Here is an 18,001-nt window from a genome sequence, read left to right as displayed (position 1 = left end):
TTGCACACCAGAGAGTCCTGGGCCGTCTCTGTGGCAGAGGGAATGGTCTCCTGGGGCCATCCCTGCCCATCCCGCTTCCTCGCCTTGTGAAATGCGCTGTGGACATGTAACTACAGCTCCATTCAGATTTGCCAATCTGATAGTTTTGCTTGTCATGACAGCGGAGCAAAAATCATTCAGTACAGGAGTCAGCCAGTGTGCTCTGGAAGTAGTAGGACCTGGATCTGCCTGAGGTGGCGGAGCGTTAATCATCCCATCCCATCCCGTCAGGTTGTGAGGCGAAACAGTTAACTGCAGAGACACAGCTTGATTAAGGATTTATCCTTAGCGGCTCTCGGAGCATTTGCAGTGCTAAGCTAACATGTTCCTGGCACAGTGTGTGACCTCATTAGCTGACTGGAGTCCACTTTGTCTGGGGACTGCAGGCAGAGGTAGTGGGGGATGTTGGACATCGGGTTCTGGTGTACTGAGAAATCCGATGTGCAAGGAAGAGAGTGGGAAGCTTGTGTGTGCTCCCTGTAAAGCCACATATGCTTTAAGGAAAAAAAGCCTCCAGAAGATTGTTGGATAGTCTGCATTTTAACATACAGGAGTTGCCTGCTCAGACTTTGTGTATCGGGAATTGCCCAGTTACTTACCAGATTGTTAATGAAGTAAGAGCTTAAGCTGTAGAAGTTGTGAAAGAAACGAACGCAGTTTTTGTGGGAAAGCACTGGCTTTCGCAATGTGAAATACTGCTTGGCTTTCACAGTGTTCTTCACTGGCTGGGTTGATTTATGTTCTTTTGCTGGTTTATGCCACTGTCAGAAAGAAGACATCTTCCTCCAGAAAGTTAGACATCTGAAACATTTGAGAACTTTGCAAAGAGGCAGAGAGGAGCCAAGGCTGATGGTGCCCAGCACATCTATGACTACTTCTGTGTAAAATAACCAACGGTAACATGAAGTTGGGTGTCATGCAGTGGAACTGCTGGTCTAACTGGTAACTCCTTGCTTGCAGGAAGAGATGTCGGGAGAAAGTGTGGTGAGCTCAGCAGTGCCGGCGGCTGCGACTCGCACTACCTCCTTCAAAGGGACTAGTCCGAGCTCCAAGTATGTCAAGCTGAACATTGGCGGTGCCCTCTACTACACCACCATGCAGACCCTGACCAAGCAGGACACTATGCTCAAAGCCATGTTCAGTGGCCGAATGGAAGTCCTCACAGACAGCGAAGGTAAGGGGCTGCTCCCCACAACCCTCACACCGACTTCCTTCCTCTTCAGTGAAAGCAGGTCAGAAGGGGTTGGAGAAAAATACTAGAAAACAGAGAGGAACATCTAAATATAGGCCTAGATACTTCTACATTTTATTAGTGTTAAAACTTCTAGCTTAGACAACTGAGAAGAGATGTAGAAAAAAAGACATGTATGACTTGAATAGTTGTCTAAACAACAAAAGGATGGTAACAAGTCCCAAGGCTCCTGTCAGGAGCACAGGCTGTCTTTTTCTTTTGAAATACTAACGCTAAAGCTCTTAAGCATGTGGAAAATGGTGGGGATAGTGATTAAGAAACTGTGAGTCAGGACTTGCGTATTTACTTTGAAGCTCAGAAAGCAGTTCCCTCATTTTGTTTCCATACCTCAAATACAAGTATGAAATTCACTCTGAAGATTGGGGAGGGGTTATGACCTAAAAGCTGATTTTTTTAAATGAAACTATTTTTTAGTAAGAGTATTGATTGTTTGCTTCACGGAAACAAAATTAGTTGCAAAATTTTTAGAAAATTTGCTGTAGTATTACTGACAATAAAAGTAGAGAGCTAGCAAACGGGTGTCTCCACGTTATACCTATCTGGAAAGAAGAAATGTGCAGTATGTCAAACTACAGTCTTCTAAAGGAGCAGTGCTCAAATACTTCACTTCCTTACCTGATACATTGATTTTCTCTTCTGCTGAGATTCTTTAAAACATTTATGTTTAAATTAGTAATATAGCTAAAATGTGCTTATGATAACTGCAACTGGTAGCATATTTTTATATTGGCATTCTCATATTGTGGGGGTGTTACAGAGTTTAATTGGAAACACAGTTTTCTACTCATGCCCTGATGTTTTGCCCGTAACTATGTTTATGGACTTGGATACCTTGTCTCTAACAATAGCTACTGCATCACTGAGCCTAAAGGTTCAAAATACCTTTCTTGTGACTAGCTAATTATTTGAAAATTTTGTTTGAACTTGCTGAAAGCATAGGAAATGTAGTTCGTGGTTAGATCAATTGGACTTAGTTTTGCGTGCTTTAGAATAGTCTATATTTAGAGGTCTTATGGAACAAGTCATGGATTTAGTAGGGCTCTTGTGATAAGCTTTCTTGAGATAGGAAGAAGTGGATTTGGAGGAAAAAATTGTAGAAAATACAACATAATTATCTGAATATTCCTGTTTTAGCTATAAGTCCTTATATTTAAGCTGAGGGGGGAGAAAAAAAGCTGCATTCTTCCAGGTGTTATACCATGCCTTTTGCAAGTTTCAGCTGTTGTAAAGCATTAACATCAGTGCTGTGGTTTGTGGGCTCCAGATCAAAGGATCTCTGGGCTACCTCTGTTGGGTCTGTGCAGGTTGAATAAAAAAGCCAGCCTGTGGGCCCAATTGAAAAAAAAAGACAACTGTCAAATGGGAATTGGCACCCTTACTGGGAAGACTGGAGGGGTATTCTAGTGGAAGGGTTGTGAATCAGTTCATTGAAGACCTCTCCTCTTGCTGCTAAACTTCAGGCAACTCCAAAAGGATCCTCCTGCCCCTCCCTAAAGCTGCTCTGTGTTTCACAAAATTTTGTAATTTGAGACTTCTCAAGTCCTTCAGTTTGGAAGTGGATTCGAAATTCCAAATAAATTTTGGAAGCCCACCCTGGCATGGTCTCAGCACTTCCTCTGGGTGTTCTGAGCAGGTATGGCAGGAGTGCTGGTACATCATGTTCCCAAGGCTCGGAGTCTGTGAAAGTGCAGGTACTTTTTGCTGGAGAGCAGCTGACAATATTACTGCTGATATGAGGGTAATCAGAGTTTAATCTGCTAAAATATCCTGCTTGAGACATTAAATCGCAGGTTTATTTTGCTGTGAATCCCACAGTGTCTGTGTGGGATTGTTCCATTTAGCCAGTTGTGTTTTAATAGGAATTTGATACTTCCTGTATGTTGTAACTGAGACGCTCCCATTGCAGTAGTTCTTGCTTTATCTCTCCTTGCCTGGCGTGATGCTGGAAACTGGGACAATAGCGTTATATCTGTTAAAGGAAAGTGTTTTTATCTGAAATTCTTCAAAATACTGCTAATTGGTCACACCCAAAATCTGGCACAAAACAAAGTGTTCCTTGGGAAAAGAAGCCAGACTTGCAGAGAAACTGGAAGGAGTACAGTTTTTAAACAGTCTGCGGAATGTGTCACATGGGGTCCTCCTCTTTGTTTAGATGCATTCTTCTGACCCCAGCACCATCTCCCCAGCTCTTTCTCAAAGCTTAACAATTGCAACATGCTGTTAGTTGGGCCGTAGGAGAAAAGACTGGAGTTCTCTCGCGGTGGGTGGCAGATGATGATTTCCAGCTTAGAAATTGTTTATGAACTGTAGCAAATCATCATATTTTGAAAATTTTATTTTTATGGTAATGAGCAGATAGAAGGATGTGAGTTTTCCAGGTGCATCCATCTGTTTCCAATTTTCTTTTCTGCAGTGGGAATTTTTCCTCACTCCCCACTGCTGTTACCAGTTGATCGAGATGCATGTTTTTTGTTCAGCTGCTAGTAAGACTGTTGAGCATCAGGCAGTCTTCAGTGTCAGGCCACTGTTTCATCTGTCAAGGCTTGGTCAGAAAATGTAGTCTGGTTTAGTTTGAGCGTTTGGATGCTGTCCCTGAGACTTCTTGTAAAACAAAAGATTGATTTCCTAAAAGTCTAAAGTGTATACATACAATTCATGGTTTATATATCCCTACCTCAGTAAATGCATCACAGGGCCCTGCAATTAAAAAATGGCTTTAAAAGACTATAGCTGAAACCCACTTCTTAGGCTCTGCACAGCCGTGACTGAGTGGCAGCAGGGTTGTTTTCCTGTGAGTCATCTCGCTTTGGCTGCATGCTTGGCTGTTTGGTTAAAACAGAAGGTTTTTTGAAAGCTGTTTTAGCAGTCACTTGTATTTTGCAACGCTGCTTGAAATATTTTCTCATCCCCCCTCCACATGAAAGTGAGCAATTCTGCTTTGGTTTCGCCATCTGTAAACATAAAGTTGCAGCAGATTTTTACAGCCTGCGGAGGAAATGACAGCAGAGATGATAACAAAGAATTTTGGGGATCATAGTTCTGCTCTCAGCCTGCCCTTTACCTCTCTACACTTTGGTGTACTCTAGTAAACTCTGTCAACGGCCACATTTGTGGAATATGGATGTCCTTGTTTATTGCTGTGTCTTGTGCTCCCTCTTCTCTTTAGAAGGGAGATCTTGCTTTACATACCTCTGCACTGACAAATGGGCTTTTTTCTGTTCTGGTTGGATAGGTATACTGTCTTCATTAGCCTGGATCGGTCTTTTGTTCTTTGATTTCTCTGTCTCTAGTTCTCCTGCCTCCAGCTTTCTAGTTTATTATTACAGTCTGTAAAATTACAATTGTGAGCGCACATTGTGTTTTATGTAGACAGCAGGGTAACGAGGGAGATGGAGTGCCTGTAGTAAACTGCTGGAGAGTGTCTCAGTTTTCCACAGAGCAGCATGAAAGGGCTGTGTTCACTTTCCAACTTGAACCAAATGTTCAGACTTTACTAGTAATTCCATTCATGCAGAACATACAGGCTCTGCTTTAACCTACTTTCCTTATTTGTCCAAAATATGACTCCTTCCCCACAAGCGTTTCCTCACTACATTCCTAAGCTGCAGCCCGTAAGAGTGGCCATCTGTTCATTTATGGAAACTTGAGCCTCACCATTGCCTCACATTTCTCAGGGTCTGGCCTGATTCGGGCAACAGCCTGGCAACAAGAGGTGAAGTGCAGATCCTTTGATTGCCAGCTAGCTGGAAAGCATTTTGGTTGTAGCTCTGTTTTCTTTTCTTCACACCGTTGTCAGTACATAGTAGCACTGGTGAGCTCCAGGGCAGGGGGTGTACGTTACATTCTGCTTATGCGTGCTGTCACGTCATGTCTTTCAGCAGTTTAAGACACTGTGCTAATAAACATTTTGTTCTACCAAATTCATGCACTTTGGGAATATAGAGACTGAAACTGTGTTTGCCATGACACTGCCAAAGTCTGTGCTGCCTTTCTCTTGCCAACCTTTTTGGACATCTACTGGAGATGGTGGACCATGGTGGGTCCCCGTGTTGTGTTCAGGTGCAGCAGCCTTTAGACAGTCATGTCTGGTTGGCTGTAGTAAGCTGGCTGTAAGAAACAGCCACACGTGTATGTAACAGGGCCCTAAGACAGAAGACAAGAAAATAAAAATGTGTCAGGACTTCAGGAGTAGAGGAAGAACAGAGCTGGTTAGTTTGAGAATTCATTCCTCTGTTTCAGTTAATCATTTGTTAATAACAGGGGAACTATGAGAAACAGGTGAGCTTCCTACCTTACTCCCCACATACTCTGCACTTGAAATGGAGAAGGAGACGATAAACTCCCTGTGCTCTGTGCTCGCCAGCTCAAGTAAGGAACTGGAGTTTGTCTCTCTTGGCAGGAACCTGCTTGATACAGCAGTCCCAGGCCAGTGTCAAGGCCTTTTGCCATGTTTGCCTCTGCTCCTGCTGTATTGTGGTCGTCTTCTGTCCCTAGGCTGGATCCTGATCGACCGCTGTGGAAAACATTTTGGGACAATACTGAACTACCTGCGTGATGGGGCTGTGCCGCTCCCTGAGAGCCGCAGGGAGATAGAAGAGTTGTTGGCTGAAGCAAAGTACTACCTGGTCCAGGGGCTGGTGGACGAGTGCCAAGCAGCCTTGCAGGTAGGTCGCAGAGCTAAGGAGGAGTCAGGTTACTCTGGCTGCAATGAGGGGTCAAGAAGAGGAGGCTGCTCTGGGTGGGAAGCGGCATTTGGGCAGAGCAAGATTTTCTGCTGGTCTCCACTTGGTGCCTTTTTGAGGGTGGGATGAAATTGAAATACTTCATGTCATTGATCAGCACTGCTGGAGTCTGGTCACATCCAGAAAAAAGTACTGAGTTGTTCTCAACATCTAGTGCTACCCATCTACAGTCAGGGCTGTAGAATACAGAATCAGTTGCTCAGTTTCCCTCCACTGACTCCTGGGAGTGTGCAAGGAGCAGCAGCCTGGCTCCTCTGCTGTGTTCTTTGCTGCTGTCAGGGTTTTACATGGTGAAATGATCCGTTCATCAGTGCAAGTTCTGTGACAAAAGTTAATACTTCCAGCATCAACCAGAATGGGGTAGGTCTTTGGGCCAGACCAGAGCAGCTTCTTGTATCCGTGGTAGCCATACAAGAAGCCTGCTGGGAGTCCTGTTTTGTTCTTTGTTTTCCTCTGAGGTGCTCATCTTAGGTTTGAAGCCACTGTTACTGGTGTCATGCTTGAGTGAAGCCATATTCTAGATCCTGCCATTTAAGTAGGTGCATAACATTCAGTCCCTGTGCTTGCAGAGTGATAGAGAGCAGAAGTGGACATCTCGGGTGGTCCCAGAGGAACGCTGCCTGGTAGCTGGAGTGCCAGCCTGGTTCAGAGCATGGACCAGAAACGGCCACTCATTGCCCTGTAGGGACACGTTGCTCACTGAACTCTACAGCACAGAATATGCAGGAGCTTCCCAGTTAATATGAGTGTGCCCTAAGGCCTATTTACATTCAGCTGCTGTTTGATTCTTGTTTCAGCAGAACAAAGATGCATACGAACCGTTCTGCAAGGTACCAGTCATCACATCTTCCAAAGAAGAGCAAAAACTTATAGCCACTTCTAACAAGGTGAGAGAGGCTGGGCTGTGCTGTGGCGTGGGAGGGTGCTGGCCTGCTGCCCCGGGCTTGCATGGGACCTTGACCAAGTATTCTTTAGACAATGGTCTTTAGTTTTCAACAACGGGCTTACCCTAAAATACATGCACTTCAACTGTTGAGCTGCAAAGTACTGAAAATCTACAGCCGACTAAACATTTCTGCTGAATTACAAGTCAAACATTGCTCAGGCTGGGCCTGGCCATGTGTTTCTCCATGCAAGTTATTAAAATAGAGGGCGTAGGCAGCAGCAGGCTGATCGAGCAGATCCTCAGGGCTATTAGATCTTCCATTTATTTGTCCACTCTGGTTATTAACAACAGATGGGTTTTTTTAGCTAAAGTGAATCAATGACTCCTGTTTCGGGAAGCCTCCTTGCTGAGGCAGGTAGAGGGGAGGATGCTGGTGATAATGATTAGTCTTGGCAAAATGCAGAGGGGGGGGGTGAGAACAGGTTATGTTCTAGTCACAGAAGGGGTCAGAAGGGATTGCAGTCCCATTGCTGACCCATGCATGGCAGTTTTGTGGCAATGACAGTAACAACAACAACAACAAAATCCCACTGGGCTTGGGCCTGATGGTGTCATATCATATTGCAGCTTTTTTGTTGTGGGGTCTTAGACTGAGCTGAGATTCCAGCTCTTACTGCACTTCCTGTAACTGATATGTGGTTTGTTTTTTACAGCCAGCAGTGAAGTTGCTATATAACAGAAGCAACAACAAATATTCCTACACCAGGTAAATTACTTCAGCTGGAATTCTTTGAAGTTTTTCATAGACTAAAATCCATGATAAGCATTTGTTTTTTCTTCAGTCGGAACCAATGACAGATTGGTGTTGGCAAGCACTTTTTTTTTCCCCAATTAATTTAAAACTTTAGTCAGAAGGGAGCCTACTGTCATCAATGGAAGGCTAAGCGTGTGCTATTTCTGTGCCAGAGAAGTTCCTCTAATACTTAGGTGCAGCTGGCAGAGGCTCCTGGCCAACTGCTGGCCTGCATTCCCCACGGGCTACAGCACATTAGTTGAATACAGGAAGCCTTCCATGGTGCAATGTTCTCTGTAAGTGGCAAAATCATCAAGTCTGGGACCTTGTGCCCCTTTCTTTATGTCCATATACGTTTCATGACATAATGCTGTTTCCATCAGATGCTGAGCTTGAGCTTAGGAATGGTTTCATTTGAGTGATAGAATTTTGTTCACAAATGAAATGTCCTTGGACAGTATTATTCACAGTACTGTTGATGTCATATTACTGCTTCTTCAGCAGCAGGTTTTCCTGCTTGTACTAGTCAAATGAGTTATCCACTGCAGTCCTGGATACCAACCGTAAACACTACCTTGGTAGAGACACAGTAAGTCAAAGGAAACTGGGCGTACAGGCCTGTAAATTCTCACTGCCTGAACCCCCCTTCTATTCTGTGTGCTGTCTTAATTACCTCAACGTGACTGCTGCCTGCCTTCATCTTTCACAGCAACTCGGACGACAACATGCTGAAGAACATTGAGCTATTCGATAAGCTGTCCTTGAGGTTTAACGGGAGAGTGCTCTTTATAAAAGATGTGATTGGAGATGAGATCTGCTGCTGGTCTTTTTACGGGCAGGGGCGGAAGATTGCCGAAGTCTGTTGCACTTCCATTGTTTATGCTACTGAGAAAAAACAGACAAAGGTACGAGTAAATCCCTGAATGCTTCCAGCAACGGGCCCAGCTGCTGTCAGACTGGCATCCTGACATCTGTTCCATTTTGAACACTCCTTTCATTGTTTAGCGTCTCTATAGAATAATCAATGCCATTCAAAGTGGGAGCAGCGCAGTGGAGCTCATCCTCTGCGTTCGTTAGGGCGGGGACTGCTTGGCTGTGGCACTTAACACAGGGCAATTGTGATGTTCCATAAGGCAAGTTCAGTCTAGTTCTTTAGGCAAACTTGCGCACTCAGCCACGTTTGGTGTACATCCCTGCGTAAAGGCAGAGCCTGGGGAGCAATGGCATGCCTTCCCTGTGCCTTCTTACCTTTCCCAGGAGAAATCTGTCTGAGTGTGCCCCGCGGGCAGGCCAGGTCTGAAAAAAAACAACCACCTGGTTGCTGTGTCTCAAAAACAGAAACAGACACGATTGTGCTAGGAAGGATTTCTATGGCTAGAGTCCAATTAAGAAATTTTAAAACCAGAAAGGTATTAGGAAGTATAAATGAGGTAACCTGGTGCATGCAGTGACTGGCAATAGTTTAGAGTGACCGTATTTCTTTTGGGTGGGCAGGTGGAGTTTCCAGAAGCTCGCATTTACGAGGAGACACTGAACATTCTGCTGTACGAGTCCCAGGACGGGAGGGGACCCGACAATGCGCTCTTGGAAGCCACAGGAGGGGCAGCTGGCCGCTCCCATCACTTAGAAGAAGATGAGGAGCGAGAGCGCATTGAACGCGTGCGAAGAATTCATATTAAACGTCCGGATGACAGGGCCCATCTGCATCAGTGAGCTGAGCAACAGCCGCAGACTGCGCAGCTCTGTCTGGAAGGTGCTGCCCTTCGTCTGATCGATTATCTGCAGCAGAGGACCAGGTGGTTTAACTTCTGTTCAGCAAAGTCTGTAAATTACGTTTTGTAACAAACCTGATTATTTGGGGTATTTAAATGCCGTAGTTCTAGGACAGGAATAAATAAGGTTACTGGGCATACGATAGATACTGTAAGGACCTATTGAGCATCTGGAGAAATGCCCTGAATTTTTAGCACTCTTGTCTTTGCAGTTTTGTGGCTAGAGAGGAAGAGGGCTGGCTTCCTTTGGCTTTAGTAATTATCCTGCACTTTAAAAACAAAACAAAAAACAAACAAAAAAAGGGTCAGTTAGCCACATACCTTCCCTCCAGGCACTCATTGACCCTGTCTCCTCCTAGGCGTCCGAAATGCAGTGATCTAAACACACCAGAGCTACTGCAGAGCACCCTTTTCCCCAGGCCTGTAGGCGATAGGGTTGGTAGCTCAGGAGTGCCTCGGCGTGACTCCTGGAAGGACAAACGGCACGTGCTGATTCGGTTCCTGTAGTGCTGGGGGGCAGAGGGAGCCGCCTCGGAGCGGTGGGAGGGAGCAGGGGGAGCTGCTTGGGCTCAGCTTGCCAGCTGGCTGGGCTATGGCTCCCTACAGCTCTCGGGAACCTGCTCCTCAGAGGGTTCAGTGGAGCTTCTACAGCACTGAACTGCAGACACCCGCTCCTGCTTTATCTGTTCGAGGGTGGGAGGCGCTAAAATTTCTCCAGAAGGAAGAGCAGGAGCAAATTGTATGTGATTGCTTTTCCTTAGGGTGGTGCCGCTACCAGTTAGCGCTTAGAACTTCTGCCTGACCCCGGGTCTCGGCTGAGGAGTGTCTTTCCCTCAGTTCGCCGGTCAGTGAGCTGTGCTTGCTTTACTGCTGGGAAAGCAGTAGTCATCGCAGGCTCAAACACTCCATGCCAGCCTAGTGTAGGTAGGAGGCCAGCAGCCGTAGTTCAGTTCTGTAACTGATACAGGAGCATTGTCTTGCTTTGAGCGAGGGCAACACGAGTACCATGGGGAAGAGGAGTAGACAGCGGCCCAGGGGCAGTTATTCCTTGTTTGACTTTATCCTGAGCATATTCCAAGCCTTTTCAGAAATGGCAGCTGTGTGAAAGGGCAGAGCTAAAATGTTGTGTAGAGAAGACCGATGTAGTCTAGTTTTCTAAGAGTACTTTTCTATTATAAATGAATTTGTTATCTACCTCCTCATCTCTTGTTGCCTATTGTGGAGTCAAGTAACAATTATAGTGGAAGCTCATGTGTTATTCAACAGGGCTGGATGCTAAAGGATAATGAACAGAGCCCCAGCTGTAATGGTTAATATAACAAATCCTGAGAAGGGAGAGAAATCCGATGTAGGAAGTCTTAAACTTGCAATCAGGCTGGCACCTTGGCAGACACCAGGTGTCTTTGGCCTATTCTAGAGTTTTTTGACCCTTCACTGGAATATCTAGCGCTGTCCTTAATGGCCAGACATCTCATACAGAGCAGCAGCTCCATGTTCCTGTTCCTCAGCAAGGTAGTTATTTGCTTTTGCCCAACTTCCTGCTGCAAGGATTCCTACTCCTGGCTCTGGGCTGTTAACGGCATGTTAACATTTTAAAAACCAAAGGTGGTGTCAGCATTGCCAGCTACTTTACTCCAATGCTTCTCTTTCAAATAGCAGTTACATCCCAAACTATGTGTAGCTTGTCTGTAGAGACTAAAATAAAGCGTTAAATGTTTGCTCAGTGGTACAATTTTGGATCATCAAGGAAAGCTAAAATGATTTCAAAGTTAGGCTGAGGTCGTCTTTCTAGTAACCAAAGACTTTTCTAAGCTGGAGTCTGTGGCAGATGTGGTGGCTGTACCTGCCTTCTCCACTCTTCTTTCTTCAGCTACTGATTTATAAGTACGAAAGAGCTCAACAGTAAACAGATGTATCGGTTATACTGTAGTTCAGCAGCTTCAGCTGTGTCCTGACAGTTGCAGGCTCCTATTTTAAGCTGTACTTACACATGTTTGCAACACAGTTCGGTTTGTAGAAGTCCATAGTGCAGACTGTTGTTGTGAAGGACCCAGCGCCTCTCCCTTCTTACCTTCCTTGTGTGATAAGCTGGCGAGTGTGGAAGGAAAGTCCTCTGAATTGCTCTGTTTCTCCAGCACTGTGTACTTTGGCACTTACTGGCATGTTATTGGGCTGTTCATGGGGTTCTGAGCATCTGAAACAGACCTACTGCCCGTGAAGGGGTCTGGACTCTACACTAAAAGAAAGTAAAGCCATTCAGTCTAACTAACTCCCGTGTCTCGGCAGTCCCACTGTGCTCCTACTGGCCATCAGCGGGTGAAAAGGAAACACCAGCCGACTGCTGTGGAATATGCTGATAGTCCTGCAGCAAACCCTGCTCGCTTCACTAACGCTAGAGAGCTGTCTCTCTCCGGTGAGAGGAAGGACAGGCCAGCTTCATCCTCAGCTGTGCTGAACTACCTGCTTTCCCCATACAGTGCCAGGGAGACTCCAGCAACCCAGCACTGGCTGCTCAGACAAAATCCAGTCACATTCTGTGGTGCAAGAACAGGTTCAGCTCCAGGAGGTGACGTGTGTTGACAGCAGTGCTAAGCACCTGACAGATCACATCTATGTGATTAACTTCTCTGTAAATAGATTCTTAACTGGCTTCAGGATTTCCTCTTTCAGGTTTTGCAAACTAAGTTCTTAAAAACCAGGGGATGATTATTTTTAATCTTTGTACAGCGGTTTGTATAGCTATTGGTTTAGTAAGTCACTCCAGGAGAGTTTGAGTAAGCTTCAGTTTTGTTACTGTGTTTATGGGCAGGCTCTGCCTTAGCACACTCCTGACTTAACCCTCTGCATGCTGTAGTTGTGTAACAAAGACGTGCTGCTGTTGTGTTAGAACATCCTTTACCTACTGGCCATTTGTCCTTGGCATGTGGAGAGAGACTTTGTTAATGCTGTTGCACAAATGCTTTCAGCTCTTGAGCCTTTTTACTGTAAGTGGTTTTGCCTCTGCGGCTTTCAGGTGAAGATGGGGTACAGGGCAGCTGTCCTAGGCACAGGCAGCAAGTCAGATTATCTAATCTAGTCCAGCCTTGTATTAACAGGGAGCGCAGACCTGTCTGCTTTGATTCTCTAGCACCCCAGAACGGACACTAGCAGTGACAGTACCGCAGAGTAGAGCTGATTATAAAATCTTACTTGTGGAAGTGGGTTTGTCCATCAGCATAATACAAAAAAGCTGGACTAAAAATCTGCAGCTTGTAACTCAGTTACAGCTGCAGAGTAGAGGCAAGAGTGACCACCAGCGCCCTGACAGGGTGTTTACTCCCACCTGTATCAGTGTAGCTGTAGCACCAAAGCAGCTGCTCCTGTATTTCCCTAAGGCAGGTTTTGGATCACGACCTGCTGCAGAGCCCTGGTGGAAGGCTCCCATTCCATCTTACCTTAGAGCAAAGGGTAGGTAGGACCTTTCAATCTTAATGGAGTTGTTCCATTTCATGGGCAGTAGCAGCAAATTCATGTGTTCTGTACAATCATTCCCTCCCACTTTATACTTATGCACAAAAAAAGCTTAAAGCTGGATTTCAGTGTATGTTGGTGTTTGCAATATGTACTTTTTTTTAAAAAATGTAACACAATAAATTAGAAGATATTTCATATTTACATGCTAGTCACTTCATTACTTGTTTGAAGCGTGCTCTCCTCATGGTCCATGGAGCTGGAAGGAACGTTCAGGAAGAAATTCCAGACATCACCCTCCCCCCAGCTGTGCTGCTGGTACAGAGTCACCAGCGACACGGCTCACAGGACTCTGCAGCCCCCAGGATTTAAAGGCAGCAAGTCAAGGATCTTCAGGCTGTAGTTTCAGCCTAGCCAAAGCAAGCTGGAGCTACACAAGTTTGCCTCAACGTGAGGCAGCAGAGTAAGCACTATGAACACAGAACATGGCAGTACAGCTGCAGCTTCCAGACAGGAGGGAGCAGAGGGAAGTCCTGTCTTCCACCCCCTCCCCTTTTAGCTGCCCCAATACATGTCAGGAACAGCAGTGCCTGGCACCCTCTTCCATGAGTCCAGCTCCATGGATGGAGAGGAAGGTTCTACAGCAGCAGGAGACTTCTGAACTGGATTGCACCAAGCCAGCACATCCCTCTGTAAGAGGGTGCATTTTGGTCTTCTGTTGTTTTGATTCTATTGCCTCAGTCTCACTGCACAGGGAGAACCAGTGTTAGTCTAAAAGGAAAGATCTCCCCGCACTGCCCCCGTCAGAGCAGACAAGCAAGGAGCTTATGGAGATTCCCAGATGAGCAGCTTCAGATGCTGATGCACCAACTCAAACAGATCAGTGCCAGCCTTAGCTGCTACCTTCAACTATCTCTACATGCCGAAGGATGAGCTGCTGTGTTTAAAGGCTTTGCCAGTCTGCCTGAGAGAAAAGGTGTTTTCAGAGCAGAGTTAACTTCATTGATCTGCACTTGATGCAGTTCTCCTGGTGAGTAGTGACCCAAAGTACAGCTAGAGAAGCCGTTTTACTTCTATCTTAATCCTTCCTGACTGGTGAGAGCTCTCAGCTCTTCCTGAGAGCACAGAGACAGACATTTTACTTTTGGTTTAAATACTTCCCTGTGACAGTATGTAACAAGCATCTGCACTCACTGGAGTGTTACAGCAACATAATGGAATTTATTTAGCTATAGTTGAATAGTTTAAAGCTATTAAAAAGAGCCTAAAAGATGCAAGCAAACTCAAATCACAGCAGCCCTATGGCATCAAAGGTTCCAGGGGAGATGCAAGTGCTGGTCTTGTCCTGCAGGCTCCTCTCTGCTCCCAGCCGAGACAGCGAGCAGGAACAGGAACTGTTTCTCATCAAGACTTTGCCTGGGTTGACACCTGGGACGAGAAGAAGAAGGAGTCATTAAATAAAGTACAAATGTTACATCACCGAGGCGTCCTGTCTGTAGCAAGAGGGGTTGTGTTGCTTCTGTTTAACAACTGGCATATCAAGACAGCTCCCTTCATCTCCGGGCTGCAAGGACAGCTAACCAGTGGCCCAAGGGTGTTACACCCCAGCACATAATTCTTCTGTCAGGTAACGGTCCCAAACGCACTAAGCTCACTGGTGAGGCAGCAAAGACCCACCTTTTCTCACATTTCCTTGTTCCTCCAGCCACACTGGCCCTTTGCTGCCTTGCAGCTGTGAGCTGGTGGAGGCAGGTTTAGCACAACCTCCCTCCCTGACCATGAGCAAGGACAGAAGCAAAGCTCCCCTGTTTTCCATAGCTACATACAGAGTCAGAATTCATTCTCCCCGCTGTGGTAGTTCTGCTGGGACTGCCACTGGGTCAGACAGAGCCTTCCTTCTCCAATAACCTGCTTGGGTGACAAGAAATCTTTTACTCAGTCCCCCAACTAGTTCCAGAAATAACTTGGGTGAGGTAGGCAACAAGAGGTGGCAAACGTCACCCGCGTCCTCATTTTGCAGGAGCACATTGAATTTGGGCTCAGGCTAAATTCTCTAAGCGACCAAGCCAGGAGGGACCCTTGCTCCCTCTCCCCATGCTAGCTTGAGAGAACAGGCAGCGGTGACAATTCATGTGCGAGGTGTGTAGCTGCAACTCCCAACGCAGAAAAGACCGTCTATTCTGCATTGTCTTATGTAGGTAGATACTTGCTTGGGTAGTTACATCATGCACCTCCCCGCTCTGTAAGAGGAGTTGAGTCCTCCTGAACTCATACAAAGGGCCCTGGCTAGAACTTAGCAGTGCTCTCTACAAGAGCTGAGCAAAGGAGAAAGCACAAGTCATATTCACGGTGCTTAGATGAGGCCTTACCACTGTTAGTTGTCCATTTTTGGCTTTAAAGACCTGAGGCTCCTGCCCAACGGTGAACACCATTGTCCCTTCCTTCCCAGAGCCAACGTGAAACTGAAGACTGCAAATACAGACAGAATTACACATCAGATGCTTTCCTTGCAACAGGCTTTACACTAAGCCCCCTTTATTTCTGTTCCCTTGGCAAATCTCGTTAGATTAGAAGATCAGAGCCCTCCAGCTTGGGTAAATTTCCTAAACAATTGCATTATACCACACAACCCAGAAGGGTTTGATGAATGGAGCATGCCTGCCTGGCCCGGGCATTTGAATTTTCCTGGTGCAATTAAGCACTGGAAGATAAGCAGATCTGACCTGGAGAAAACCACCGAACACACAGAATCTAATTACAATTGAAATGCAAAGGCCAGAGAGAAAAGCTGGAGCAGAAGTACGGGTTTCATATGCCAGTTTCAATTCATGTAGAGATTTGAGAGACAGACTGCATCCACCTGCCATTAGCTTGGTGGCGTGACTGAGAAGGTTCCTGTGCTCAGCAATCACATTTCGGGGCCTTCTCAATCTTCTAGGAACGGGAGCATTTATCCTGAAGTGACCCACAGGCTCAGCCCAGCAGGCTTTCCTCAGAGCTGGTGCTAATAAGATCTGTTGTGAAACCACTAAACCCACAACCTTGTGCCCAGGTCTCATCAACCTGAAAAAAAAGTGGGTTTAAAGTACCGTCACCTATAAAGAAGTTTGGGTTTAGGCAGATGGGTCATGGGCAGCTCTTAGAGCAGAGCAGCACACCTAGCAAGGTGCAGCCACAACCAGCATGGAAGCAAGCTTCTTTAGCGTGGGAAAAAGGTTGTAATGATTTTTAATATATTTTCTTGTTCCAGTGCATCCCATCTTGTTTCCCAGTGCCTAGGAAAGGAAGCTGTGAAAACAACCGTGCTACTGCAACAGACCTGATCAGCTTAAGGCACTGTCTGCTGGGATGATGTTAACAGTTTTGACCTAAGTAGTCCAGGCCTAAAAGTTTTTGAAGCAGCTTCTTCCATAAAATACAGCCTGCAGAATACTACCCATTCAACTTCCTTCCTTACCTTCCCTGCACAACTTTAACGAGGTTTTGCTTATTGGCCAGCATGCAGAGTTTAGTGACGGTCTCAAAGATATGCTCACACTGCAGTATCACATCCCCCTGGAAACAAACAACAACAACCACCAAAAAAACACCCCCAAAAAACAACAACAACAACAAAAAAAGAGGCATAAAGCCGTCTGGCATCGCCCCCGCACGTAAGCCACGCAGCAGTTGTGCATTCAGAGAAACTCCTTTCTAACGCTGGAGCAGCGATCGCTGTGCAGAAGTGACCGATAACTACGCAGCAGTTACAGCAGTCACGTACAAGGTTGGTTTGCTAAGCATCCTTCCCAGGGACTATTGAGGATTTATAGCAATTTGGGCTCTAAAAAAAGGAAAGTGAAAGCTTTCATGGTGAGACAGCAAGGATGCGAAGGTGTGGCTGATTACAGAATTAGTAAACACCAGTAATTGTGTAATCCCAGGATTTCATAGGAAGATACGTGAAGCGTCAGCTCCAAGACCTCCCTTCTGCCCACGTGCTCGCAGTAGCTACGTTATGATTTTCTACCTTCTGTTTGTTGTCCTCGGGAACATGAATGACAACAATCCCATCGCCCAGGTTACTGGTGGAAATACCTTCAAAAGAAATCCAAGAATTAGAGAAAAAAAACCTACCAAAGACAGTTCCACACCACCGTCATCACCTTCCCAGCATTCGGGTGCTGTTCCCGCAGGGGCAGCAACTCCAGCCCTGACTTGGGTACAGAAGGAAGTGACGTTCCTGAAGGGGAGCTCTGTCCCCGAGAAGAAAGTCTCTCCCCCTGCTCAGAGCAAAATGCAACAAAGCTACTGCTTTGAAGAATTAATCTAACTTTTCGAAATCCCTTCTGAAGGCCCCTTTATCTGTCATCCACTTGTCTCTAACTCGATGCCAAGAGTGGTTATTTAAACACAGTCGTTTTGCTCCGTACCTTACCAAAACACAGGTAGCACAGAAAGAGAGGAGGGAGAAAGTACATATTCTACCCCTGGACTGTAGTTCAGAAAATGACCGGATTAAAAAATACCTACAAAATGGGGTAGGAAAGCATTTTGGTTTGTTTTGTTTTGTCTTCCCTTCCCCTCTATTTCAGCAGAAAGTGATTTCCTCCTGTATGTAAGTATTTCAAAGAACTGTGACCTCTTACTCATAGTTTATACTTCAAGAAACTGCATGCTGACACACAGACCCTTTAGCCAGCCCCCAGGAAGAGAGTGCTCTCAGGTAGACCATTGCTTCAAATCTCTTTGAAAGACCAAGTTTCAGAAGTTCATCTTTCCACCCCCAGGGTCCCTGGCAGAAAGGCAAGTCCCACACCAACTTCCACCGTTACCTTTCAGAGTGGCGTAGTCTATTTTCTGCTTGATCTTGGCCATTTCCACCACATACGCCGAGGACTGGGTCAGAACAAGCAGCCGGTCTCGTGCTTTGAACCCGTTCCTGTCGTATTTTATCACGGGGGTCACATACTGAAAAGAACGAGTTGGTATCAGCGCTTCTCGCTGCCGCGGGGTCCTGCGCTGGGCGCCGCTCGGCAAGGAGCAGCGCTGCGCCGTGGAGCTGCAGGTCCCGGCTCGCGGCAGCCG

The 18,001-nt window shown here is 46.1% G+C and overlaps 2 protein-coding genes across 3 annotated transcripts in view; one reads left to right on the top strand and one right to left on the bottom strand.

Annotated features, from left to right (window-relative positions):
- The first annotated feature begins 1,004 nt into the window (after nt 1-1,004).
- On the top strand, nt 1,005-9,671 carry KCTD10 (potassium channel tetramerization domain containing 10). 2 transcript variants are annotated; one of them, XM_010295861.1, is made up of 6 exons: nt 1,005-1,213; nt 5,786-5,955; nt 6,834-6,920; nt 7,633-7,685; nt 8,422-8,617; nt 9,207-9,671. In XM_010295861.1, exons 1-6 carry the CDS (start codon nt 1,006-1,008, stop codon nt 9,423-9,425), a joined length of 933 nt encoding a protein of 310 aa, XP_010294163.1. In that variant the 5' UTR covers nt 1,005; the 3' UTR covers nt 9,426-9,671. The 2 variants fall into 2 exon arrangements, with proteins under 2 accessions (XP_010294163.1, XP_010294162.1); XM_010295860.1 differs by having other exon boundaries at nt 1,006-1,213; nt 6,831-6,920.
- Nucleotides 9,672-14,135: 4,464 nt separating this feature from the next.
- The window catches only part of MYO1H (myosin IH), a 28,375-nt gene continuing 24,509 nt past the window's right edge, over nt 14,136-18,001 (bottom strand). Inside the window, exons 28-32 of the mRNA XM_010295859.1 lie at nt 17,749-17,884; nt 16,944-17,011; nt 16,392-16,489; nt 15,304-15,403; nt 14,136-14,362 (exon numbers count right to left, since the gene is read on the bottom strand). Coding sequence (XP_010294161.1) covers nt 14,339-14,362; nt 15,304-15,403; nt 16,392-16,489; nt 16,944-17,011; nt 17,749-17,884 — 426 coding nt within the window. The 3' untranslated portion in view covers nt 14,136-14,338. The remainder of the gene's footprint in view (nt 14,363-15,303; nt 15,404-16,391; nt 16,490-16,943; nt 17,012-17,748; nt 17,885-18,001) is intronic.

Source organism: Phaethon lepturus, unplaced genomic scaffold (assembly GCF_000687285.1).
Source record: "Phaethon lepturus isolate BGI_N335 unplaced genomic scaffold, ASM68728v1 scaffold16311, whole genome shotgun sequence".
NCBI lineage: Eukaryota > Metazoa > Chordata > Aves > Phaethontiformes > Phaethontidae > Phaethon > Phaethon lepturus.
Note: the sequence above shows the minus strand (reverse complement) of the source record. Positions and strands in the feature narration are given on the sequence as shown.